The sequence below is a fragment of the Alligator mississippiensis genome, chromosome 10, assembly GCF_030867095.1.
Source record: "Alligator mississippiensis isolate rAllMis1 chromosome 10, rAllMis1, whole genome shotgun sequence".
Taxonomy (NCBI): domain Eukaryota; kingdom Metazoa; phylum Chordata; order Crocodylia; family Alligatoridae; genus Alligator; species Alligator mississippiensis.
Genome location: NC_081833.1, coordinates 37,311,085 through 37,337,400, shown reverse-complemented (window position 1 = coordinate 37,337,400; position 26,316 = coordinate 37,311,085). Strand labels below are relative to the sequence as shown.

Here is a 26,316-nt window from a genome sequence, read left to right as displayed (position 1 = left end):
TACATCAGAGGAAAACGGTGAGATCATGTTCCCAAATTATTATAAATCCAGTTGTTGTTGTTCTGAAATCACGCCAGGTTTTTATATTACAAAAGACAAAATAAACAAAATAGAAGGAAGTAACATAAGAGATCTAATCACTGGAAGTCCAGAATGAATCACTGTTTCCTTAAGGTAGACTTTCTCTTTTGTATTCATTGTCAAATAATTGCTTTGAAATGGGTCAGTAAAACTAATTATCCCACTGGGATGCTGTGATTAAGACAGCCTAGCTGACTCCATGCTCACACACAGCACTTGTCTTCATGCCAAAAAAGGTGTGTGCTTTGAGTTACCTCACGAGTTGAGTTTGACCCAGGTGAAATAACTGCTAAAAATAGGTAAATTATCCCCTTGGCTTTTTCTCCAGGGCTGAAATTCTGCGTACAGGTTTATAAACAAGCTTATAAATAAAAATTACATAATATTTTATCATTCTCAAGGTTTTTAAAACATGTATTTCTGTAGTCTTGTGAGCTTTCTGGATGATGATGGGCTTTCAAGCACTAGTCTACTACTAAAGGCATGTGAGACAACTGACTAGCCCTCCTATATATGTGATTCCAGGAAAGGGGCTTCATCACTCTGTTCCTCAGTCTCCTCTTAGTAAGACAACCCTTACAGTTTTCCCTGCTCCACCTCTTTGCCCTTAAAAACTGACAAAATAGGTAGTGACTGCTTCAAGTGGGTCCAGCTCCTACCAGCCAGAAGGCCCAGATCTCGTATTAAATAGAAATAATTCACTGAATATAATAAATAATTTCCTGCATGCTCTTTACTCTGATACAAAAGCTTCTTCAGAGTTGGGGCCCGTTTATTCTTATGACTGCTCATGATTTCATTCTGGAATTCATGTTAAGAGGAGAAAATGGTGTACTTACATGATAACAGACTTGGGACAGGATGGGTCTGTTTTCTTGTAGCTCTTCAACAGCCTCAGGGGTAATTCTTTTGTAAAACCCTTACACATTGTTGCACATCCAACAAATGATTTTGGTTGTCCTAAGGCAAAAAGTGTGACATACATATCATGTCATGCTGGGGTATAATGAGAGCTACAGATCAACTTCTTTCTCTCTATTAGTGAAAGTATGTTATGAAGATTTTGCAGCTGAAAGACAAAGAATGCTTCCATGCTGCAAAGCACCCTTATCAAGGACATTCTGGTCACAGCTATGAACATCATGTAAGGCATATTTTCTGATGGCTAGAAAAAATAATGTAAAAATGAAGGCCTCTTAGAATATCAGTGATTAAAGCTCTTACCCTGGGACCTAAATGGATCAGGCCTTCACTGTTGGGTCATCAGTTCTGATCCAGATGCCACCACACTTGATTAGGTGTTTGTGAAAGATCTCAGTCCTCTTCCTAAGGACATATGTGCTCTGTCACATATGTGGCTGCTAAAGCTGTCACTAATTACAGTGTTCTCCTTGGCAGGCTCAGGGTATGGACAAACAAAGTTCAGTCAGTTAAAAAGGAGCTTAGCATGGGGTAGTGATATGTGATAACTGTCTGGCTGTCCACTCTTACCCAGTGGTAAGTGAAAGCTAAACAGAAGGAGCTTTCCCTAGCATGAAACAAAACAACATCATCCTTTTTCATGTTCACTTACCAGGGGCTCAGAGACAGTAGATGCACAGGTACCACAGAACTGAAGCTCCATGGAAAGTCCTTACTGTCTGTTAACTTGCCCTAGTTTCTTTGTCTAGATGTTCAGGAGGCAGATCAGGAAGGTCACCCCACTCAGTAGAGCAGAGTTGAGGCAAATTGCCAGGAGGGCAGGGAGAAGTTTTCCTGACATACAGCTACTCTGCAGTGGAGGTATCTATATTGCAATTGCTGCTGCAATGAGTCAGTATTTAGGCTGGTCTGAGCTGGCTGTCAACCAACTAGCTCAGGTAGTGCTACAGTGTAGCCCTAGCAGCAGCCAGCTCACTGCCGACTTGCCCCCATGTATTTACCCAGCTTCCTCTCCAGTGGAGCCTATACAAATAAACCCTGTCCTCCCATGCATCACCATCCTCTGTGAGTGTCCCTTGGATTCTGAAGAAAGGTTCAAAGAAAGTATCATTAGAGATTATATGGTATTTTTAGAGTTATAGTTTATGCTTAGATATTAAGGGTCCCTAGGCAGAGGCTAATATATGAGTCCTTCCTTCCTCTTTCCCCCCTCCACACACATGGGGTAACATGAACTGCAAGCGTAACCTAAATGTAACCTACTGTGGCCCCCTCCCCACCCCCCATGGTTTTGATCCCCTCCTCCTTATGAGCACATGTTGCACAGTCACCATCATATTTGCTCCTTGTCTGTGTTGGAGTCTACATTTCATTTGGGAAACCAGGTCCTGGCTGTTTAACATAGCACAGCAGACCGGGTGCAGCTCTGTACAGCAAAGCTTGGCTCTCTGCTGAATCAACATCTACAAATTTGGCAGCTGAGATTTCCACAGGAGTCAGTGGTGCCAGCAGATGGGAGCAGGCAGCCAGCATATCCTCTGGTGTTAACTAGCAGAGCTCAAAGATGAGTCAATAGAGAGACAACAGCTTACATTGGCTGAGGATCTGGCCCATCCTGACTTGATCTGTAAATCGAGCAAATCTGCTCTGATGGTAACTGGGGGGATATGATCATCCAACCCTGCAAAGGCACTTGTCTGAATCACTTTTCAGTCTGCAACTGCTCTGTATCAGTTCAAACAACCTCCCTTGTTTTTCATGGTTCTTTTAGAGAGAAATCATTGCTTCCCTGCCTGTATGCTCACCTTTTCCTATCTTCTCTGTTGGAGCTCAGTTAAAGAATTTTAGAGGACTCCATTTACCCAGGGACAGCCTGCATTTTAATCAGTTAGAGGAAGAGCCTGTGCTAGGGTCCCCAGGGGTCCATGTATGTGTTCCAAGTGACTAAGCATGAGCTGTGTCCCTGTGTTTGTGTGTAGGTTATAGAGTGATATGTGATCGGCACTCTCCTGCCACTAGCTCATAGCTGGGGGGTTGTTGAGGCTTGTGCTAATTCCTGGATAATACTCACTTTCACTCACACTCAAGCAGATTCTGCCTTAGGCTTTCAGGAAGCAGAGTCCAGACCAGGGAGCAAGTTGGCTGGTTAATATCTCCAGGGACCTCAACTCCCAGCCTAAATGACAGCAGCTCCTGGAGTCTTCAGTTCTTTCTCAAATCAGATCTCCCATAGTTGTAAGTATTATAAGCCCATCCCCTATTATCACATGGCCTGACCTCATCTCTACTTAAGACAAAGTCGGCAGGTCAGACTGTGGTTCTTGGTCCAGGCACTCTGTGCTACTCTGGTGTAAAAGGGCCATAGAGCTGGAGTGCCCCCTAGAGAGGACTGTGCTGTGATTGTGGGGACCACTCCTGAACTGCCTCCACACCGGGGGCTGCACATAGGTAATGAAGGACTCTATGAATCAGCTCTGCATCCGCACAGTTCTCTCCAGGGCCACTCCATCTCATATGGCCCTTTTACACCAGAGCAACATAAAGGGCCTAGAGCAACCATTGCTCCATCTGAGTCACATCTGTTGTTTTTAGCTTAAATAGAGGCGAGCCTGATGCTCCCTTATAGAGGACTCCACTTACCCAGAGACAGCCTGCATTTTAATCAGTTAATCAGCCTCTTCTGAGGTTCCCAAGGATTCATATACATGTTACAAGTAACTAAGCATGAGCTATGAGTCCAATATCCAACATCAAGGACAGATTGTCCCATCTTGATGAAAAGTTCCTTAAACAAGCATCACAGTTTGGAAGTCAGTGACTGCCGCTCCAGTGCAGTAAGAGGAGCCAGAATCAGACCTAAAGAAAATTCAGCAGTGCATGTAAATGCAGAGAGCGCAGCACACAGGCCAGCAGGTAGCAGGGTGGGTAAGCTGTTCTAACTGGAACATAGATGTAAGCGGTTGAGCTGATTGCTCTCCACAGAGCTTGACTGTTTAACTCATGGAGCTCTGTCTGACACCAGCCTCCAGATCACCCATGCCCCCGAGTTTGTTTGTAGGTTATAGAGTGATCTGTGACCCACACTCCCCTGCCATTAGTTCATACTTGGGGGGTTGTTGAGGCTTATGCAGATTCCTAGGTCATGCTCACTTTCACTCACACTCAAACAGATTCTGCCTTAGGCTTTCAGGAACCAGAGTCCAGATCAGGGGTCAGTTGGCTGCTTAATATCTCTTTCGGCTACTTTGTGCCGTCTTAATGCCACCTGCTTCAGGGACCTCAGCCTCCATCCTAAATAAGAGCAGCTCCTGGAGATCTCAGCTCTTTCTCAAGCCAGATCTCCCATATAAGCCCATCCCCTACTAATTCTTTTTGGGGCATCTCATGGCCTGACCTCATCTCTACTTAGGACAAGACAGCAGGTCAGACTCTGGCCATGCTGGGGACTGCACACAGATGAGATGTGGATTCGGAAACTAATAAACTCTGCAGCAGGGTAGGACTTGTAAATACAAAGATGCTGCCCAGCTAATAAACTCCACAGAAGGGTAGGACTTGTATTTATTACTCCTACCCTGCTGTCGAATTTATTAGTTGCCTGCACCTTGATAGGGGTGCACCTGTAAACACTGAGATGTTTACTGTGCAGTTAATTAGTCAACTGTGCAGTAAACATCTCCTGTAGTTGCAGGTGTAGAACTGGGGAGATCTGCCCTTCCCTTTTCATATTGCTACCTGGAGTAGCATCCTAGTTCAATGGGAGGATAACCTTCCTACGGGTGAGAACATGACTAAGAATCACTGGTTCACGCATACCGCTTGCTGCTAAGCCCTAGAGGCCATTAAATGAGTTTTTTTATCGTATTGCGTAGGAAAGGATTATTACAGAGATTCCTGCTGCTCCTGGCATGACACAGAATCTGCAATCCTAAAAAAAGTGAAAAAATAGTCTAGTTTCTACTACACAGCAGATGAATCCGTTCCTGCACAACTACAAGCATTTGCCAGGAGTCTGTACATACTGAACAGAACTGCACACATGACAACAGAGTTGTCCCGTTATCCCAGTCTGCATGCCCACATGTATATGCAGATTAGCTCCCAGGTAAACACTCATTCTTGGCTCGACAGATGTCTCCATTTCAATTCAATTCAATTCAATTTATTAAGGATTCTGGATGAAAGTCATGCTCCCAAAAGTATCATAACAGACATAAAACCATAATATAAATTTGAACAAAAAATAACAGGAATGCAGGTATTTCTCAAATAGGCCAACCATTATAAAAGCAGTATTCCTACTCCTAGAACTAACAAAATCAAGTACATATATAGTGATAGATCAGATCATGAATCTATACAATTGTTGTGCATAGGTCCATAATTAACACAGTAAAAAACATAGTGATAAAGTTTATTGGTCATATCAACAATAAAGGATGTTTAGCTCTGATAGCTTCAGCCTTGTAAGCAAAACTGCATGAAGGTTTACTAACTATTGATCTGTTTGCTGGAGGGGCCATATTAATTTCCCTCTATTTGAGAAATATGTCAATTTCTGCAAGAACGGTGATAAATACTTTCTCCTTATGTCATTATACAGAGGGCATTCTAAAACATAATGAATAGTGTTTTTCAAAACTCCTGGATAGGCTGGGCAACATCTTTTAGCCCTTGGAACAGAAGTCTATGTCCAGCCAAAACAGCTGTGGGCATCTGTTCGGTTCTGAGTCTAGTCAAAGAGGTTCACCATTTATTGTTGAGAGCCAGCTGTAAACACCTTTCTCCCCACTGATCTAATTTCCAAATAATATATAGAGGGGTGATGTGAGTAGCCCTGACAGAGGTCTGAATACCAGGTCCTCTCTGCCTATTAGATACTTTTATTAGAGCACATTCTAAGACATTACATCTTAATACCACGAATCACATTCAGTCACAATGAGATTCAACCCTCTCTCCCCCATCCTAGTAAACCTTTCCTATCTTAAATAGCTCTACTTCAAACCAGCTTAGGACTTACCTGCAACCAGTCTTTCCAAAATCCACAGCCCTAGCAACAGTATAAGGCGCAAGACAGAAGAGCTTTTCATGGTCCTGAGATCAAAGGAGCTAGTGTTGTAACGAAGTAGGAATACTTGACAGTTTCTCTTTTGAGTCTATCCTGGAGACAGAAGAGTTAGCAGAATGGCCACTGCTAGCAGTTCCACACACATTTTAATCCTCACTGTCAGGATACCACCACCCACATGCTGGACTGTGATGAAATGAGATGCAAGGAAAAACAAGGACATTTAGGCAATAGCAATACAGCCAGGGCTGACTCTTGGAATTCCCCAGCATTCTGTGTGCCTAATCTGTAATAGATTTTCTTTTCATAAAAGGTGGCAGGGGAAGACTAAAAAAGGAGTTGTCAGCTGAAAGCAGGGGAAGTGTCTGCACAAGAAAGTGAAGATAGGATCACAGCATCTGTGTGATAATAGAATCCAGTTTATATGGGCAATAAGAGCAGAGCCAATGCAGTAGCAGGGGGATTAACACAAGCCACGAACAGGAGTGCAAAACCTCCATCCATCCCAGGTTTATTGCCTGGTTGCTAAAGCCTGCACTGCTGTGTCCCCATTGCAGCCGTACCCCTGTTAGCTGGATCAAGCAAGCACAAGTATTCTGGAGCCTCCTACATTTCATCGTCACTTTCCTATGTAGACATATCCATAGCTGGGCCAGTTCCTCATTTGGTATAAACTGAAGCCTGTGGAACAGACCTGATTTCCAAATCCTGAGGATATGACCCCATGTGATTAACCTTATAAAGTGCACCTTTAACCCAGGGGTGGGCAATTATTTGGACTGAAGAGCCACTTAGGCATTTCTGGTGAGTTGTTGCAAGTCAGGTCAGCATTCTTCCCGCACCCCTCACCCCCACCCCGCAACAGCTCACCAAAACTCACTAAATGGCTCTGCCCTGGGGCCTGGCCCCACACTGTCACCATTCCACGAACCCACCCCTGACCTCAGCCCTGCCTGCCCATCCCATTCCCTGATGTCACTCCCTGCCTGCCTGCAGCCCCATCCCATCTACCTGACCAAGCACACCCTGCCCACATTAGTCCCAGGCTGGTCTCCTTGGAGACCCTGCCTACCTACTCCAACCAGTGCCCCGGGTGGTAGGTGCAGGGCAGATGAGCCAGGGTACCCAGGCAACAGGGCCAGATCCTGCAGCAGCACTGTCACTGGTAAAATCCCTTAGCGGCCCAAATCCAGCCCACGGGCCATATTTTACCTACCCCTGCTTTAAACCATTTGAAATGCCATTCTTTAGTTGACCTGATTGAAATTTGGCATTTCCATTCCATGGGAAATTCTGACACTTCCAAATTCATTTTTACTTGGAAATAGAGCCAATCAAAAGTTTTGGAATTCCCTAGGAAACAATTTTTACAATATTTTTTGTGTCTGTCCAAAAAGTTGCTGTTTCCGAGTTCAACTTTTGGATATTATTTTATAAGATAGAATAATAAGTGTTTTAACACAAAATCATTTGCAACAAAAAATAAATTGAAGTGTTAAACTTTGATAAGGTTGAAACAGAATATTTGGGTCATATCACACTTTCTTTTGGGTTTTTTTTCCTTCCTTAAATTACATCTTCTTATGATTCTCCTTATTTTGAGAAAAGTTTCTACATCAGGGAATTGGTGTTTTCTGGTGGAAAAATATTCTGTCTGAAAATTGTCAAATAGCTCTATTGTACAGGTGAAGGGAGCAACCATCATGATCTGGGCACTTTCCATAACCAGGAGGAGGTGGAGAACAAGGAAGTAGGCCTTGCCTGAAGGAGCTCGCAGCCCAGAAAAACATGTAGTGGGAGGAAAAAGGACACAAGTTATAGAGGTGATGTGGCATGAGGGATATCTTATTGGTGCCATGGTACAGGGCTGGCATTTTTTTGGTTTTAAGATCAATTGCCCTGAAATCAATGATGTGAAGCTGATTTACATATCTGAAGATTAAGTTCCCTTTTCCCAACTGACCCTCCACAGTTCACCCAGCTGGCACACTTCTAGCTCCTGCTGCCATGGCACTTTATTTTCCCCTCCTGCACAGCAACATGGCTCCCACTGCTATCAGAAGCCAGGCTGACACCTGTGCTCTGAACTTCCTTGAACAGCCAGGGAGGGTGTCAGTGCTCTGTGCAGAAAACCTCAGCCCTGCCACTTTGGTGTGTTGCTTTGAGGCAGTGGGAAACCTCAGTGTTGTAGGCTGTGCTGGATTCAAGAGCCTGACCTCACTGTGGCTACACAGAGGCTACACTGAAGATGCTGGGGAAGGAAGAGCTTCAGTTTGACAACAGCTGAATTACTATGGAAGACCTTCTATAAACATGAACACCCAACAGATCCCTGGTATCAACCCAGTGACCAGGAAGACCCCAGACAAAGCTGAACACACCATGAGAGGATGCCAACAAAGCCCTTTCTGCCCCCTGAGCCACAATTAGCCTGCAAGCAGCAGAGGCTGGTGATATCCTCATATCTTTCTTGTTGTCTAACTTTGATTCTGAGGAACTAGGGGTTATCAGTTCCTGATAGAAATTCAGCCACAGGCTCTGGCCTTTACTGGGGGACCAGCTAGCTCTGAATCAGCCCAAGAATAAACCCAGGTTTCAGATATGAGTTTGTTGCTGCAACCTGCTATTTTTATAACCAATCCCATGTGAACATCGCAGTCGAACGTGCTGAATTGCAGGTTGTCTAGGACTGGATCCATATTCCAGGCACCTGCATTTGGGACTGTTCAGGCCCAGATTTTGGTTTTGGTTTTAGGTCAGGTATGAAGTCTGAATTCAGATGCTAACAATGCAAACAGCAACCTGTGTCCCAGCAGCAGTGGCTGTTTCAGCACCATGACTCCACACAGACTCTACCCCCAAACCAGCAGTAAAGCAGTTGTTCTGAGGGATATACCCACAGAAAGTGCAGGCTCAGCGACAGGCAGGAGGGTAAGGCACCTCTCTGTCCTTCTGACCCCCTCCTCTGAGGTGTCACCTGGGGCACAAGCCCTGTTCACTCACCCCACATTGTGCCACTGTGTATACTTGTTGCATTCACTATTGCACAGCACAATGTGCTGGAAACCAGGCCTTAGAAACAGTACTTAGCTACAGTGGGTAATACTGGACCTTGGTAGACTGGCCTTGAATTCCCTGCTCTATTTTATGCCAAATAGTGCAATAAGCTGTAATAGATTCATAGCATTTTAAACAATGGTGTTGTTATAGGGAGAAGGAAGACAATGCAAGGTTTGAGTATAACGGATGCTTGCAGGCCTGATAATGAGATGTGAGGCGCACACTGAGAAGCCCAAGTGCTGGGCAGCCTGGGCTGCAATGTCTTTCCTATAACGTTCAGTTTAATTGTAGCAAACAATGACTGATGCAGTTTCCCTGTGAACCCACAGGGTCAAAATGACTATCAGGCAACTCAGATTCTCCTTTTTCATTTAGTTTAAGAATAAACTAATTTGAATCCTTTAAATACTTTATCTAAATTTTAGCTTTCCATGTACAACTAATGAGGTCTTCATTTGTTTTATGCTCGGGGCCTGTATGTCCTGTCTATCACCCTGGTGGAGACCAGGAGTAAATCAGGTGTAGTTCAGGAGTGATTCAATTGAAATGAACCATGTACATACATTTCTACTGGGGTCACTGTGCTGCAAGACTCGCCTTGAGAGAAGAAATGGGCTCTTTGTGCATGGCTAGCTCACCTCAGGGTTGGGTCTTTCTCTCAAATGCTCGCTCAGGCTTACATGTCTCTAAAGCACTTTCTTCATTTGTTCTTTGTTCACCTTGAAGCTAAGACTGACAGTAAGAAAAGCACTTACACCATAGCAGGTGTGTTAAGTTCAGGAGAGGTCCTGTAGAAGCTCTTCAATTTGCTGAGACAAATGGGCAATGTTGTAACACTGGAGCAGCAGACTCATCTGTAATGCCTCTGTGGAGCTTCTGAGGAAAAGGAAATCAAACAAGATCTTGGAATCATAATAACAGTTATCTCAATGTAACACCTAGTACTTTGTCATACCCTTATATAGTACACACTCCGGAGGTACGCGATGGGCTTCATCTCTCCGCAAAAGGGTCTCTTTTTTTACAGGTTGGCTGACCTCCTACTTTGGGCTTTAAACTAAGTACGACAGGGGATGGGGAGGCAGGAGATGGAGAGAGTCTAGAACCTACAAACTGCGAAACCTACAGCAGTACACCCCAGGTAAGTACCAAGAGGCCCTTTGGGCATCAGAAAGGGGGGGCACCAAAGGCACCATTTGGAGGGCTCAAGTGCCTCTATACTAATGCTAGGAGCATGGGGAACAAACAGGAAGAACTCACACTTCTGTTTGCAGGTAATAACTTTGATTTAGTGGAGCTAATGGAAACCTGGTGGGACCCTACCCATGACTGGGCAGTGGGCTACAGGTTGTACAGAAGGGACAGAGTAGGGAGGAAAGGGGGTGGGGTTGCTTTCTATGTAAAGGAGCATTATACATCCACCCTAATCAAAATGGGATCAGAGAAGAAAGTTGAGGCATTGTGGGTTAGGATACATGGAGGTCGAGGGGAAAGGGACTTGGTGGTGGGGGTCTGCTACAGACCATCCATGTAACTCTGCACCACTTGTCATACCACTCCCCAGGCAACCAGGGAGTCTGTGACTAGGGAGCCAGCAAACAGGGACTGCCAACAGGAGCAGTTTGCAGGCAGCTGCTGGAGGCAAGAGGAGGGAGGAAGGAGAAGAGAAGCCAGGCCAGGCACTAGATCCTGTCCAGGAAAGGTAAGTGATCCAGCTGCCTATAGCTTTGGTTAGGTACATACCTTGACAATACAGGTACTCCTCACTTAACGACCTACCTGTTTAACGACCGCGCGGACTTACGACCAGCTCTCCGAGCAGTCGGTATTGTACAAAACGTATTGTGGAAACGGCAGCGCGGCGTCTCAAGCCAAGGCACGCAGTATCAAGGGGCGGCTCTTCGCTTATTGACCAATTCGCTTAAAGACCTAGTCGCAGGAATGGAACTCGGTCGTTAAGTGAGGAGTGCCTGTAATAGGTCATTGCAGCCAATAGCCCTGGGAACCAAATAGATTGAAAGGAAGATAATGAAGAAACAAAGCTGTTTATTTTTTTTGATTGCATGCAACTTGGAAGACAGGAAATGAGTAATGGCTGCTCAGCCCTGCACCCCACCCCCACCCACCTCCCCCACCCCAGCCTTTCTGATTCCATTCCAGAAGTCAACAAGTCAAAAATCAACAAGTCTGATTTTTTTAACGTAATGAATTTCCTTAAAACTGATCTATAAATAACAGGAAATTAATTCCACACGTCCCAGTTGTCTAAAGATGCATTGCCTGTTTCTCCTCTAATTACAATATTTTTTCTCTTGCGTGAAGGCATTGTTCCAGAAAATGAGAAAACAAGCAACGGTGGCAGCAGCAGACATTTCTCATGCATGTTTATCCAAGGGGTCACCATGGAGCTGGAGGGAGAAATTCAGCCATGTATTTATGGAGGGCTTGCAGAAATTTCAGTGTCCAGCTGTTCCAGCTTCTGCATCACATTTGAGACCTAACACCTGGTACCAGCTGAGCTTGATCCTGGAAAGTTTTCTATAACGCTCATCATCACCACAGCATTTCAGCCTCAGGTCCATCATGAACAGCCTGTGAGGGTTATGTCTTAAGCACTTCCCAGGTAAATTAGTCATAGGCAATCGTCAATCCCCTGGATCATGATGTATACGTAAGAGGTCTAGTCAGCTGCCTGATGAATCTGCTTGTATGGAGTGCTGCAACCATCACACCAATATCAATACATACGCCTAGGCAAGAGTATGGACTAGTGGAGGCTGCCCAAGACCTACCATCCCCGCCCCTTTAGATCACTGAGACAGAATCCAAAGGCCAGAGTCCAGATGTTCAGTGCCTCAATGATTGCAGCTTCTGCCAGAAAGCAACAGGTAAGAACTGCTGCTGACTGCCTAATGCCTCAGAGAAGGCTGAATGATACAGTGACTGATGGACATCAGCAATCTTTTCTCCCCCCTTCCCTGACAGAGTAGGCTGTAATTGAAGCAGCTGACTACCACTCTTAAGTCCCGTCTCTCCTTTATGACTAGGGAGAGTTTGCAACAGCAGCATTTCAAATTGTTAATACCAATATTTAAAAAGAAGATGCCAGATGTTTGATCCAATTTCTAAGTGATCCAGGGCTCTGCAGGCCTTTCACTCCCACTTCACCTGCAGCCTCACTTCCCTGCTCCAAAAGACCTGGGTACTCCCACTTAGCTACATGCAGGACAGATCCAACCACCCTTTCCTGGAATTCCTGTAATCTGACACCGAGTCACTTTTCAGCAGGAGCATTTTACCTGGAATGTTGAAGGCAGGAACAGTCTCATCGTCAGAAGAACCTGATTATGCTAGAAAGGGAGCAGACAATGCAGCTGCCTGGCAAACATGCTTAACCAGAGGCAGCCAAACTACAAAGGAGGAAAGAATGCAATTGGGTTCCTGTATCTCTCAAGCTCAAGGCCTAATGAGACTGGTGTGTGCAAATTTGAGAGGACATGATTAGGGAATTGAAGAAAATAGGCTGCTAAAACTAAAATAAAGGTTGCATTGCTGATCGCACCACGTGTCAACACAGAGGTCAGGAACAGGTGGTTTTGTGGCAAAGAATCCCAAAAATGGGGAAGGAAAAATCTGCCAGCTCATCTAGTCCATCACCAGGCTAATGTAGGTTTGGTCCCTGGATGCAGTTCTCTAGGGCTTTGTCTCAGCAAGGTTTGTCTCCTGGCCACACCAGCCCTTTGCTACCCTGCAGCAGGCACAGTGCCCTATGAGTACATATCCCACAGCTACCAGCAGAGCTTACAGAGCAGGTTGTATGTAACTGTTGTGTAACATACACTGGTGCCTGGCACAGCTGAGGTTTGCTCTGCTGCTAGTTTTTATCATTCCTATGTAAGGAACGTAGCATGGCTTGTGAAGGGCAGAAGTCACCCTGTGTTATGCTCCTTCACTGGCAAAAGATTCATAGATTCATAGATTACAGAGTTGGAAGGAATCCAATGGATCATCGTGTCCAACCCCCTGCCCTGGCAGGTCAGACGACCCCAGCCAGGTGACTGTCAAGCCCCCTCTTGAAGACCTCCAAGTTAGGTGAGAGTACCACCTCTCTTGGAAGTCCATTCCAGATTCTGGCCACTCTTACTGTAAAAAATTTCTTCCTAATGTCTAACCTGAATCTACTCTCCACTAGTTTGTACCCATTATTCCTAGTTACTCCTAGGGGTGCTCTGGTAAATAGCAAATCTCTAATTCCCTTTTGTCTTCCCTTGATAAACTTATAGGCGGCTACAAGGTCTCCCCTCAGCCATCTTTTGTGAAGGCTGAAGAGATCCAGTCTACTGACCTGGTCAAAGGCAGAAATCTCTCATTTCTGACATGCACTCCTCCAGCCAGGACGCCTTTCTGAGCCCCAGTATTACAGTCCTGGGGAATCCCCCAAGCAGGTGCACTTCACCTGAATTAAGATGTAGCTTTATAAATGGAATAACTTATGTACAGCTGCTGATCTTTTCAAGGAAACCTCCCCATACCAGTAGGCAAGCCAATAGCATCGAATCCCTTGTAACCACAAAGATCAAAATTGTGGTCTGAAGTACTAGCAGAATTCACAGGTATTACCAGGTATTACCTGATGGGTCATGACAGGAACGCTTCCAGTCTGACCCCTACCAGCTTAAACAGCGTGTACCTGCTGGCTGGCATCACTCAGCCTGACATCAGAAGAGCAGTGGCTAGCAGGATACGATGACTGAGACAAACTGAAGATGTGAGACAACCACTGTACAACCATCCTGCAGCACACAAAAAACTGAAGTCACACAGGAACTTCCTCACCAGCACTCAACCACTCAATGTAACACCCAAGGGAGACACAACTACAGATGTTGAACAAGAGGCTGAAAAAAACACCTGCCAGTATAAAAATGGACATTCCAGAGACCAAGTCCTTATCACCACCTTTGCCATGTCACATTTGCCATGTCAGCCCCTGGTTTACCACCAGGGGCTGACATGGCAAATGTGACATGGCAAAGGTGGTGATGTCTCAACTGCCTAAACACCAGAGTTGGGTGCTCCAAGGAACTAATGAAGTAGTGGGGCTATACCATTGGTTCAACCACCTGTAACATTGGGACAGAGCTTTAGACCATGCAACACCTGCTGCAATGCCCTCTGTTCGAAAGCACATATACAATGCAAGATCTCGCAAAGTACAATAAATGAGCACAAACAGGCATAACAAAATGGTCAAGTGTGGTATAGAGACATGAGAAGAAAAAGAACCACAAAGGTGGGGTTCACATGCACTAAAATGATCCTTCTGTTTCATAAGGGGACACCGTGGATCCAACTTATTGCTAGAGGTGATGGCACTATTATGTAGCTGTTTCTATTTAATCTGCAAAAACTGCTCTATTACAAAAAAAAGTCTGTTCCACCTATTATCCATCCTTCCTCTCTTTGCAGCAGTGTTAGCCCCTTTCCTGAAATGGATCACCACGACCAAAACACACTCCATCACCCTGATGCTGCAAGGCTGCACAGCTTGTCAAATATGAGCCTAGAAGGGCCGTCCCAAATTCCAAGCTAGTCAGGGAAAGTCCGAAATGTGCCTGAGACACCTGATGCCAAGGGATTCCCCAGAAATCCCCCTGTAGAAATCCCTCTCGCAGCTTCTCTGGGTCCTGCCATGTAAGTAGGGATTAAACATTCAAAGCCCAAATTCTAAGGCCTGAAGAAGCCCAAAATCTTGCAAAGAACAACTTTTCCAACTATTTAGTTGGTCTAATAAAAGATATCACATCTACCCAGAGAACCTTGTCTGCCTATGCCCTTAGACCAACACAGCTACAACCAACAACCCTAAGGGTCCTTCTTCTAATTTCCAGTCTAAATTTATCCCTGGGTGGTTTAACATTTTGTTCTTGTGCCTTCTATTTTCTGTGTTAGGTTATATTTTTGCCAACAGACATTCTAGCGCTCAGCTTTGAAAACATCTTTCTTACTAAATAAATGCTCCTAAAATGTCCCTCCATAGACAGACATGGAAACTGACTGTTTTGACTGCAGCAAGACGTCTTGCAGGCTGACATGGCTAATCAACAAGTGCAAAATTCCCCTTTCACAAAATGTTGAGTTACTTCTAGGGATGGCATTTTCCCACGGCCTTTCCCGGATCACATGTCCCTCCCTGTCCCGTCTACATAATGCTTTCCTTACTTTGTGATATTTAATTTAAAAGTGGTTGGCAAACCAAGCAGGAATCATTTCTTTGAGCTCCACTTAAATCCTCCTTAGCAGCATAAAGAGGGATGCAGCATAGGTGAGGGGTACATACCCAAACCGAAATTCAAAACTGGTCCCTTTTCTCTGTAATAGTCTGATTCAAAATTCCACATTTCAACCCTCTACACCTGAGAGAAGCCTAGACCTGGCTCTGATCCAGGTAGCAGATTTCTTAATGGACAATGGGCTGAACTGTATGCTTCTGGATATACAGGGAAAGGCAAAACCTGCTCCAACTAAGACAGGATACAGGTCTGGTTTTATTCTAATGCCAAAGTTGGGGGTGGGGGGAAGATTTAGATGAAAAAGTTTCAGGGCTGGCCTTTTCTTACCTGTAATGGCATATTGCTGCCCAGGTATCTACATGGCCATTCGGATACCAGAAAAACCAGAAAATGGGGTTGAAAGCAAAGGTATCTGTAGTACTGACATCTTCTGTCAGAACTTACATATATAACACTGAATTTGAATGCGTTGTGAAGAACTGGAACCTCCTTCCACATCCTAAGCATGACTGATGGGCTGATAGTACATGCATTAAATGTATAGCATAAACTAGCACTTTGATTCTCTTCCACCTGACTGAATGAACATAGTCAGTCTGTTCAGAGGGGATCCTGAGTGGGCTTGGTCAGCTGTCTCAGAGCAGTGAGTGACTCCTCTTTCCTCAATAATGAAGGAAAAAGAAGGTTAATAAAATAGAAAATGGAAGAGCGTGGCATAGCTGCCCTTCCAGAGAAGCAGCTAGCTCAGCAGATACTGGTACATCCCATGTCATTCACTTCATGCCCATAGATCCTGATAGACAGTGGAATGCAGGGACAGCCATGCTTTAACCAACTACCCAAAAGACTGGAAATGGATCTAGGCACAACATCTTTGGGAACAATGGCAATTTACTAAATAATGAATCTGTTGGTCTGAGCATATTATAGCTCAGGAGTCAGCAATCCCCAGCACACATGCCGAGCATGGCACACAAAGCCATCTTGCTCGGCATGCCACGGCCAGTCCTGGCTCTGGGTAGCTGCTGGAGCCCAGGCTGCTCCCAGCAAGGCTTGCAGCATCCCAGCTGCCTGCTGGGAGCCACCAGGGCTCTGTGGCTGGCAGCAGCTACCCAGACCCGGGGCTGGCTGCAGCCAGGAGGCTCCAAACAGCTGCGCTGGGCTCCGGAGCCCCGGCATCAGCTCCACACCAGCGTGTGCACCTGCGCATCAGAGCAGGCGGTAGGGGGCCTGAGGCAGCATGGCCCCGGTCTCTCCCCTGCTCCCGGCACAGAGCTGGTGACTGGGCTCCGGAGCCCGGCGCATCTGTTTGTAGCCAGTCTGGGCTCTGGGCAGCTGCAGCAAGCAGTGGGCTGGCTGCAAACAGCTGTGCCAGGCTCCACAGCTCTGGCATCAGGTCCATGCTGTCGGCGACTGCACACACACCTCGGGGCAGACAGCAGGGCAGTGCAGCCCACCCTGAGGTGCCTATACAGTCACCGCCAGCATGGAGCTGATGCTGGAGCTGTAGAGCCTGGCACAGCTGTTTGCAGCTAGCCTGCTGCTTGCTGCAACTGCCCAGAGCCCAGGCTGACTACAAACAGCTACGCTGGGCTCTGGAGCCCAGTCACCAGCTCCGTGCCGGGGGCAGGGGAGAGATTGGGGATGCACTGCCTCAGGGCCCTCCCCCACCACCCAATCTGACACGTGGGTGCACACGCTGGTATGGAGCTGATGCTGGGGCTCTGGAGCCCAGCGCAGCTGTTTGGAGCCTCCCAGCTGCAGCCAGCCCTGGGTCTGGGTAGCTGCTGCCAGTCGGAAGCCCAGGCTGGGGGGCAGGGGCAGCAGGGCTGGGGGGCACAGGGCAAGCTGGGGGGCAGGGGCTTTGGGTGGGGGGCAAGGGGCACACGCAGGGCATTCTGCCATGTACCCCCTGCCCTCGTTTTGTTTTTCCGGCATGCCGGCACTCCGGCACCTTTCAAGGTACGCATTGTGGGGGTATTCAGCACTGCGGCCAAAAAACATTGCCTGCCCCTGTTACAGCCAAAGACACCTAAGCTTATTCCCCACTGAGGCTTTGGGAGGACTAACCAGTTCATGTCTGTAGAGAAACTGAACAGACACTATATATTCTTGGGAGATTATCCATGACTTAACCATACAATATACAGGAACCATGCAATACATTTAACCTAGAAGAGGTTAAGTCAAATATCTAGGGGCCTAAATCAGCTTTGTTTTTGTGGGTTTGGTGGGGGGTTGAGGGGGGAGGGGGGAATTGGTTTTACAACCATGGTATCTGTAAAAATATCATTCTGATTTTGAGGACAATGAAATAAAGTAGGAGCAGGTAGATATAGTATGTATACATGGGCACGCTTTTCACACATACACAGAGTGGTATTTGCAAACCAAACACCACAGCACAGCACAGAATGTATAGGAACCAGAAAGTAAAACTAACTAGAACAGGGGTGCTCAAGCCCCAGCCATGCTATCTGGTCCTCAGGGGTGCCCGTGGTTCAGAAATTTTGGCAGCAGGAGAGGGGTAGCAGCAATTGCTGTTCCCCTGCTCCCACATTTCCAGAGTGATGGGGAGCCCCACAAACCAGATAGCATGTTGGATTAGGGTTACCATATGTCTGGATTTTCTCAGACATACTCTTTTTGACTCCTCCCATCTCCATCCAGGCAGTTTTTTAAAATATCAGCAAGTGTCCAGGATTTTGCTCTGCTTCCACTCAGCATCAAAGTTTTTCCTGTCAAGTCCCAGCTTGCCCCAGCATGGAGCTGCTTGGGGCTAGAGGGAGTGGGGGAAGGTGATTGAAGGCAGGAGCATCATGTGCTCTGCACTTGGCACTGGCAGCTGCAGGCAGTTAGTCTGTGGGGGGCAGGGGTTGGAGGGCCTGGGCTGGTGGGCTATCGGGGGGGGACAGCGGGGAAGGTGCATGTGCGCACCACGCATGCATGCATGTGTGTGGATGGGCATGTGAGGGAGGTGGGTGTTTGCTGGAGCTGGGGCTGCAGCATGACAGGGAGGCAGGGGAGGTGCCTGCCCCAACAATGGGGGAAGAGGGTGAAGGGAGTTCTTCGGGGGCAGCAGGGCTGGGGGGCCAAGAGGCTATGAGGCATGAGTGAGGGGCACCGACAGGGCTGCGATTTTTTAATTGAAGTACTGCAATTTTTTAATTGAAGTAAAAATAATAATAATAATAATAATAAAATATATATCGTATATAGTATTACAGATAGGGTCAGTGAACAGCTCAACAACTCCCATATACCACAATACACGCTTGAAACCTTTCTGTTGGATTATGCACAATACAGCTGACTGCTAGAAGTTGATATATCATTGGCTCGGAAAAAACAAAAGTCAGAGTAGATAAGCGGCGCTGAAGATCGTGTACCTAGGGGCACGTGAGGTATAAATCTGACCCTGGCCACTGCTCAACTCTCCACAGGAAATATGTATACTACTCATGCCATGCAGCTCCAGACACTGCCAAATATAGCAATCCACTAACACCAAGCAGCACAGACACAGATCACCAAACACCACTACCAAAGACCACCACAGACTCACTCACAAAACACACACTGAACCCTCTCAAACTGTACTCTCACGCCAGATGCTTCAGACAGCAGGCTTTTATTCCCAGAAATCATACCACTTACTTGCATCCAACCATTCTGCGTAAAGGGCCTGTCACTCACTGTCCATCAAACATTTGCCAATCACCTTCACTTGCACCTAATGCATTCATCTGCCAATCACAGCACACACTGCACTCACCCTGATCTCATGCACCATGTTCCCACCAAGCACTCTGCATTGACTGCACATTCCCATCTCAGCTAACTGGGGCATTGGATCAAAAAGTCAGATCCTTCCACAGTCTTCTCCGAGTTGTAACTTTTAACCATTACATCATCTTTTAATTATTTTCAAGCCCAGCTCAAAATGTTCTGGCTACAGCGAGATGAACTTCTGGTGAGGGTTTTCATGTCCTCACAGCTTTACTTGCTGACATTTTAGGAGACGGAGTTCTTCTCACCTAACCCAAGCTGTTCTGTCTCTAGGGTGTTGATACCAAAAAAGTCCTGAAGCAACAATAAGGAACTGGAGCCAGAGAGTGAGGAGCAGATAGATAAGCAGGTTTTCCTTCCAGGGTTGTTCTTTAATTAATGCTGAATGAGAACAATAAGAATGGATTCCGCTTGAGTCCAAATATATCCTTCCAAAGGAAACAAAGAGACTGAGAAGAGCGGGAGCTGCCCAGACATCTGGGACACAGAGCTCACTCATGGAGAAGCGAGTGACTATGAAAGCTCTTTAGGACCATCTGTTGTCTCTATTTTGTCACTGGCATTGATCTTTCATGCATGTTCTGGACATACCCCACAGGCCACAAGCCACTCCACTGGCCCCTTCTTGATCCACTTTGCTTCATTGAAAGTGTGTCTACACATGTACTTTAATGTGCATTAGCCTATTTTAATGTGAATTAAAGCGTGACAAAAAACCCCATTCACTTTCGCTAATGTGCAGTAAAATAGGCTAATGTTCCTTTTTCTAGTACTTTACAGTGGAGGCACTAAATTTAATGCACATTAGCAAAACCGCATTAATGAACATGTAGACATGCCCCGCAAGTTTGTAACTAATTTCATCCAGGTATTCTAAGGCAATATTTCTCAGCTTGTGGGTCGCAGGCCAAAAGTGGGTCACAAGAAAATATGAAAGGGTCATGAACAAACTTTAAAAATTGATTCTTCTTTAAAGGAGAAAAACATGGGAAACCCATGGCTTTTCCCTTGCAGGCTGGCAGAGTTCCAGCCTATGAGGGGCTGCTTGGGGCCCCCCCATGCCCCTCCTCCCCCACACCTAGCCTGCACACTGTGGAGCTGGGGCCTGGTAACAGCAGGTCGGGAATGAGGGGTGTTGGGTCAAGACTGGCCATCGGTGTTCACAAATGAGACCTGGTACAAAAAAGGTTGAGAACCACTATTCTAAGGCCATTTAGAATAGGCTCTCAGGTTAGGATTATCTTTAACCTGTCTATCAGATGAAATGAAATGTGAATAGGTCACATATATCATGCTTTGTAGTCTGGTGACTCGAGTTTCCTCCCACCGTGTGTTTTGGAAGTTGTTCCACTGCACTCATTTCCCTTTCAGGCTATAAAGGCAGGCAATCCTAGTCTCACTGAAAAATGCACCATGAGCTTGAAAAACTTCCCCAGGCATTCAGGGACTTTCCAGAATATTGTAGATCAGGACTGAGATGAGAGCAGACTCCAAGTGAATCTCTGTAAAAACAAGGTTTCCCAGATGGTAACTCAGAAATATTCCCAAGGTGTAACCACCAGCACCTGCAGTCTGACGAAAGTCTAGGATTTTTATATTTTCTTATGATGTTGGCTCTGCCTCTTGAGTCACTGGCCTGGCTCATGGGAACCAGAAACCAAAAGGGACTCTAATCAGAAACATAACAGAGGCTAAAAGCAGATGGGTTTATCCCAAGTCTGACCGTCCTGGGCAGCTTGAATGGCAATTAACTCAAATTAGTCCCAGCTCTCCCCGGGATAAAAAAAAAGTCTCAATACTTCACAGGCCAAAAAAAGATGTTAGAATTCTCCCCAGGACAAAGCTTTTTATCATGGGATCCTACAGATGCCAGTGTCCCATTTGGTGTACCTGTGAAGAAAATTATCCAAGTCACACAATGAAGGCTGAACTCTGTCTGCCTCACCTGTTTTACCAACACCAATAGTCTGGCCAGGTGGTGTGAGAACCAGATAGGAAGCCACAGGCAGGGAGGGTACATTCTAGCAAGGCCATTACTCATCTCTCAGCTCTGGAAACCCACTGGAGAGCTTTCTTGTGTTGAGGTGTTGCAATCTGGGCCCTCAAAAACACTTTTATCTGCTCTGAAACCAGACAACTTCCAGCTGTGGTTGAGATACTCTGAGAGGCCCAGGATCCCTGTTTAGAGCACAGTCACAGCATAAAGGACTGCAGTGTCTTCTACTGACCATGTTTTAGGAATTGTGTAACATCTGGAGGAAGGTGAGGTAGGGAGAAGGAGGAGGAATGGTAGGGACAGGTCAGCTCCCCGCCAAGGAGGCTGCTCTAAACGCTATCTGAGCAGCTGCCTTTCCAAGGCCCCGGTTTGTACTCTGTCCTGGTTTGCTCAGCACAGGTCACAGCAACTTCCTCCTCTCTACTCCATCATCAGCTGTACAAGTGGGGCCCTTAGGTGGGAAGAAACACTGCCAGCTGCCAAGACCTATGTGTCCAACAGATTTGACTCTGTGGTCTGCAGGACAGCACCCAAGGCCTCTTCAGTATTGGTGGGCAGGGACAGTTGGTGAAGTAGCATCTTGCCACAGAGTCAGCCTGACTGGTCATGCTGGATCTTTGCCTGAATTTGCACAAGGAGTAGGATGGGGGCCGCTCTTTGCAAGATCAATATTTCCCCAGGGCCCCACGTGTGGTGTAGAAAATTCCAAGAGGAATCATGACAATGGGCCATTTATCTTATTTGCAGGCCCATGCAGCTGAGCAACCACCAGGCAACACAGCTGAAAGTGTGCCAAGCCCAGACTCATACCCCTCTGGATGGGTTTGAGCCAGGGGTGGGCAAAACGTGGCTCGCCAGGCCATTCTATCTGGCCCACAGGGCCCCTAAAAATTTATAAAAGTAATATTTATCTGCCCCTGGCTGCCCGTCATGCGGCCCTCGATGGCTTGCCAAAACTCAGTAAGCAGCCCTCTGCCCAAAATAATTTGAGCTCTCAAACTGTATCCATTGAGACTGGAAAAACCTTTGCTCCTGGGAGCGAGCCCACAGTGTTTGGTAATGCTGGCAAAATGTTGATAATTTCTATTTTCTAAAGGCCTGTGGCGCTTTTTGACTGGTGTCTGCTGGCCAACAGCCAACTTGGTTTATTGCACTGACATAATTAAATTTCTTCCATGGTCAGCTCCCTCCCTTTCCTATGCAAACTGCTCTGTGGAGTTTCAGTGAGGTACTAAACAGCTGTGACCTACCAGCCCAAGCTGACTGACATTCAGAAGAGTAGGTAAGGGGTAAAGACAGTAAGATATTTTGGCTGCAATCATTTAATTGCATGCATACAGCATCTAGTACTATGAGGCTGCCACCCAGGACAAGGGCCCAAATATACTCCTAGAATACTAATTAATCAAGTGATTCTTGCATATATCCTCTCTGAGTAGTTACCACAATTAGGTACAGAAATATGGGAGAAAGGGAAGGAAAAACTTGTTTTGTTGAGGACAGTAAAGCAGCAAGGCCCCATTCTATCTGTATGTGGTATGAGACACCAGACTGAACAGCACAGCAATACTTGCTGTAGAACCATCCCACCAGTGAGCAGGGTAAGTAATACTTACAGCCAGCATTCAGTCAGTTCCAATGACATCTACTGAGTGACTCCTGGCCATGCAAGTTCATGTTTCTGCATGGTTAATAATTTCAGCTGACCCGATTCAAATCTCTCTTCCTCCCAACATGTAATAGCCTGACTCACTTTCACAGCTAGCCACACAAACTTTGGGCCCAAGCCTAAGCCATTTATTCAGTGACTTCAATGGGGCTTCAGAAAAGGGTCTTTTTTCCTTTTCATGTTATGTGATATTAGCACAGCTGTGTAAGGCATCACAGTCAGTGGCCATGCCCAGCAGCAAGAGAATTCTGAGCCAAGATGTGCTACCAAGCTGAGCCTATTGCTGGAGGCAACCTCCTGGTCCTACAGCTCTCTCCACCCCGCTTTTGGTACTGCAGCTCACATGACACCCTTCTCTTATAGCTGTCAGAAGGAGATAATTGTTCTGGTGTCTGTCACTGAACTGTCCCGGACAGGCTTCATGTGTCAGTAAGAGTTGGAACCAAGCCCTTATCTTCTGATTTTGACCCTGAACAGATACAGTATTATCTGTACCATAGACAGACACACAAGAGGACTGCCATAAAGCTCTGTACACCTGTTAACATCAGAGACAGCAAACAAGACAAAGGTAACACAATTCAGGAGTATGATCCCCTCCCCTCATCCTAGATTTGGGTTGTTTTCAATCTGACTGACTTTCTGTCGAAGTGTACATACATACTAAGTGGACTTAAAATAAGATGACTTAACTAAGTTGGCTTAAGTTTAGAGACATTGGCACATACACATGTACAACTCCTTGACACTGTGGCAGTCATCTTGTGAGCTAAGTTGACTTAACTAATGCGACTCAAGATAAATCACCTCAGGGGTGTATTATTTTGCGCCACATTTAAGTCAACTCTGCTCCACATATGTGTGTATGCTCTGACAGTTAAGTCAACTTTAAAAAGTTAAGTTGACTTAACTATCAGAAAGTTAGTACATGTGTACACACCTTATGTGATCCTTTGGTAAGTCACAGAGAAAAGTAGGATTGGAAAGACCCTCAGCAATCTGACCCCCTGCTCAAGGCATGCTCAATCCCCTCAAACCCACCCCAGACAAACTTTTAAACTAAGAAACTTAGAGCTACTGAGCCTTCACAATCTACCTTAGGTTCCTCATCTGTAAAAAGCGAGATCAACAACACCTAGTGCCACAAAAGGAACGTGTCAGAATTAATTCATGAGTCTACAGCCCTGTGAGTATGCAAGGTGCTGAGTAACAACTGGGCATGCCTTTTCTGGCAGAAATTGCTGAGACAACTTACTGAGTTATACACGGTGCCCTACTAGCTATACTTGCCTCCAAAATACCACAGAAACATCACCTGTCCCTCCTTAGACCTATCCCAACACACTACCCTTGCACACACACGCTAAAAGAAGTAAACGTAAAAGCCATCCATGCCTAAATGATTACGAGGCCCATAAAGGCGTGATCCTAACCTGCCACAACGTTACCTGTGGAACGTGAGGGGAAAAAGCAGGACGCTGCTTTCCCAAGGGGCTGGGCACATTAATCAACAACCCAATGGACTGTGTTCACCTCGTCTACGAGCAGGTTTTCACTATAGGACAGAGGGTGCAGGTGTGTAATACCATGCAAGAGAAAGCTGCTAAATCTCCTAGCTACTCACCAGTGGGACGGGGCACATAGTAACAAGGCCCTGGCTGGTGCAAGGGTTTGCTCTGTGCACGAGGACAACCCACGGCGGGGCCCGGAGCAGACAGATAAGCAGGGAGGGGGCAGTAGCGGGGCTGGCCTAGCAGTTGCTCACGGGGAAGAAGGCCGGGGGCTCCTGGGTCTGGCCGGCTCGGCGTCACGGGAGGCTCGGGCCGGGCACGCACGCCGCTGCGGGGCGAGTCCCTCGCACGAGCCCGGGCTGTCCCCGACACAGCGCGCAGCTCGCGCCTTTCCCAGGGACCACGGGCTGTGCCTCTGTGGCGTCCCGGAATAAAAGGCCAAACCAGGAGCTTCCAACTGCGGCTCGTAGCCTCGGGGGGCAGGGACTGGGCAGCGGGCAGGGGCAATGGCTGGCGCAGCCCTGCAGCGAGGCACGGGCCGCAGCACACGTAGCGCACACAGGCTGAGCCCAGCTGCTGCTGCGGCGGCCCGGCAGCCGGGGGAACCCACCGCCACCGCCCGGGCCCGGAGGCCGCCGAACACCCCCCCCCGCGCTGCAGAGTGCGCCTGCGCAGAGGCCGCCGCAATGAAACAGGCAGCGGGGCGCGCCTGCGCAAAGGGCGAATAAGGTTCTCCACCACCGGGCGGCGACTACTGGCACTGGTGTCAGGATGGCCGAGCGGTCTAAGGCGCTGCGTTCAGGTCGCAGTCTCCCCTGGAGGCGTGGGTTCGAATCCCACTTCTGACACGTTTGTCCTTTTATTTATTTTTTTTACCTCTGAGCTGTTGTGCCCGAGCAGCCGGGCGTCCCCGCCCGGCCGCACCAAGGAAGGGACAAGCCCGTCCTGCCGCGTGTTTTCCTGCCTCGAGCGCTCTTCCCGCGCCCGTGGGTGCCTGGGCAAAAGCACAGGGGGAGGGCAAAAGATTGTGTCAGAAGTGGGATTCGAACCCACGCCTCCAGGGGAGACTGCGACCTGAACGCAGCGCCTTAGACCGCTCGGCCATCCTGACCTTGTGAGCAGCTTGAACACTGCACTTCTCCCGGCCTTCCTGGGTGGACAGCTAGGTCACTGGCCTGCTGTTTCCAGTCAAGCTGCACCACACAGCACCACCCTGCTCTGCACCCGGCCAAGCCCGGCTCCTCTAGACTGTCTTCCCCGCAAGTCTCACCCACAGCAACCAGCCCTTGTCGGCACCGCAGCTGCCATGCTCAGCCTCCAGCTCCACTCGGGGGCTCCTGCCTCCCTGCACCTCACACCTGCCTCAGCACCAGCACCCACTCTGCTGACAGACTGGGGCCCAGTACTGAGTTGTCCTGTTTGTGTCCTAGCATCCATCCTTCTTCACTTCATTTTCATTCCCTACTGTTTTTCCATCCTACTGACTCTTGAGCATGAAGCACATCAGGTGCAAACACCAATACACTTGTGTTTATCTACCATATGGATGCTTGAAGGGCATCTAACCATATGCTTCACACACGAAGTTCCTCTGAGTGATATTGGCAGGGCCTGTGGCCATTGACTCCTCAATGGGTGCATCTACATGTTCATTAATGCGCCCTAATTACTGCACATTTAGTTTTTACTTCCTTAATGAATTACTGAATGAATACACAGTAACTCTAGTAGCTTTGGCACAGTTATTTTGTGACACTTACAGCACATTAGCCTAAGAACACTGCACAGTAGGCTATTAGCATGTTTTTTAAGCACCACACTACTGCTCAGTGTTATTAGACTGATGCTTAGTAAGCGTCTCATGTAGATGCACCCAGTATGCAGTTTGCTACCCCTTGGCTACCATGGGACTGTGCCTGGTAATA

The 26,316-nt window shown here is 47.1% G+C and overlaps 1 protein-coding gene and 2 non-coding genes across 12 annotated transcripts in view; 1 reads left to right on the top strand and 2 right to left on the bottom strand.

Moving 5' to 3' along the window:
• The window catches only part of CCL22 (C-C motif chemokine ligand 22), a 31,929-nt gene extending 6,895 nt beyond the window's left edge, over positions 1 to 25,034 (bottom strand). For 2 of the 10 annotated variants that reach the window (XR_009455218.1, XM_059713669.1), the window contains exons 1-4: positions 24,505 to 25,034; positions 9,889 to 10,009; positions 6,026 to 6,166; positions 921 to 1,041 (exon numbers count right to left, since the gene is read on the bottom strand). Coding sequence is in view for 9 of the 10 variants with exons in the window: in XM_059713669.1 (XP_059569652.1) it covers positions 921 to 1,041; positions 6,026 to 6,095 (191 nt within the window). In the remaining variant the exon portion in view is untranslated. Of the gene's footprint in view, positions 1 to 920; positions 3,859 to 6,025; positions 6,260 to 9,888; positions 10,010 to 10,912; positions 11,201 to 24,504 lie in introns of those variants that run through there. The other 8 variants (XM_059713675.1, XM_059713676.1, XM_059713673.1 and 5 more) reach the window with 8 other exon arrangements.
• A 122-nt stretch (positions 25,035 to 25,156) lies between these two features.
• On the top strand, positions 25,157 to 25,239 carry TRNAL-CAG (transfer RNA leucine (anticodon CAG)). Its single transcript has one exon. It is a non-coding gene; the product is annotated as a tRNA-Leu (tRNA).
• A 180-nt stretch (positions 25,240 to 25,419) lies between these two features.
• On the bottom strand, positions 25,420 to 25,502 carry TRNAL-CAG (transfer RNA leucine (anticodon CAG)). The gene has a single exon. It is a non-coding gene; the product is annotated as a tRNA-Leu (tRNA).
• Positions 25,503 to 26,316: the final 814 nt, after the last annotated feature.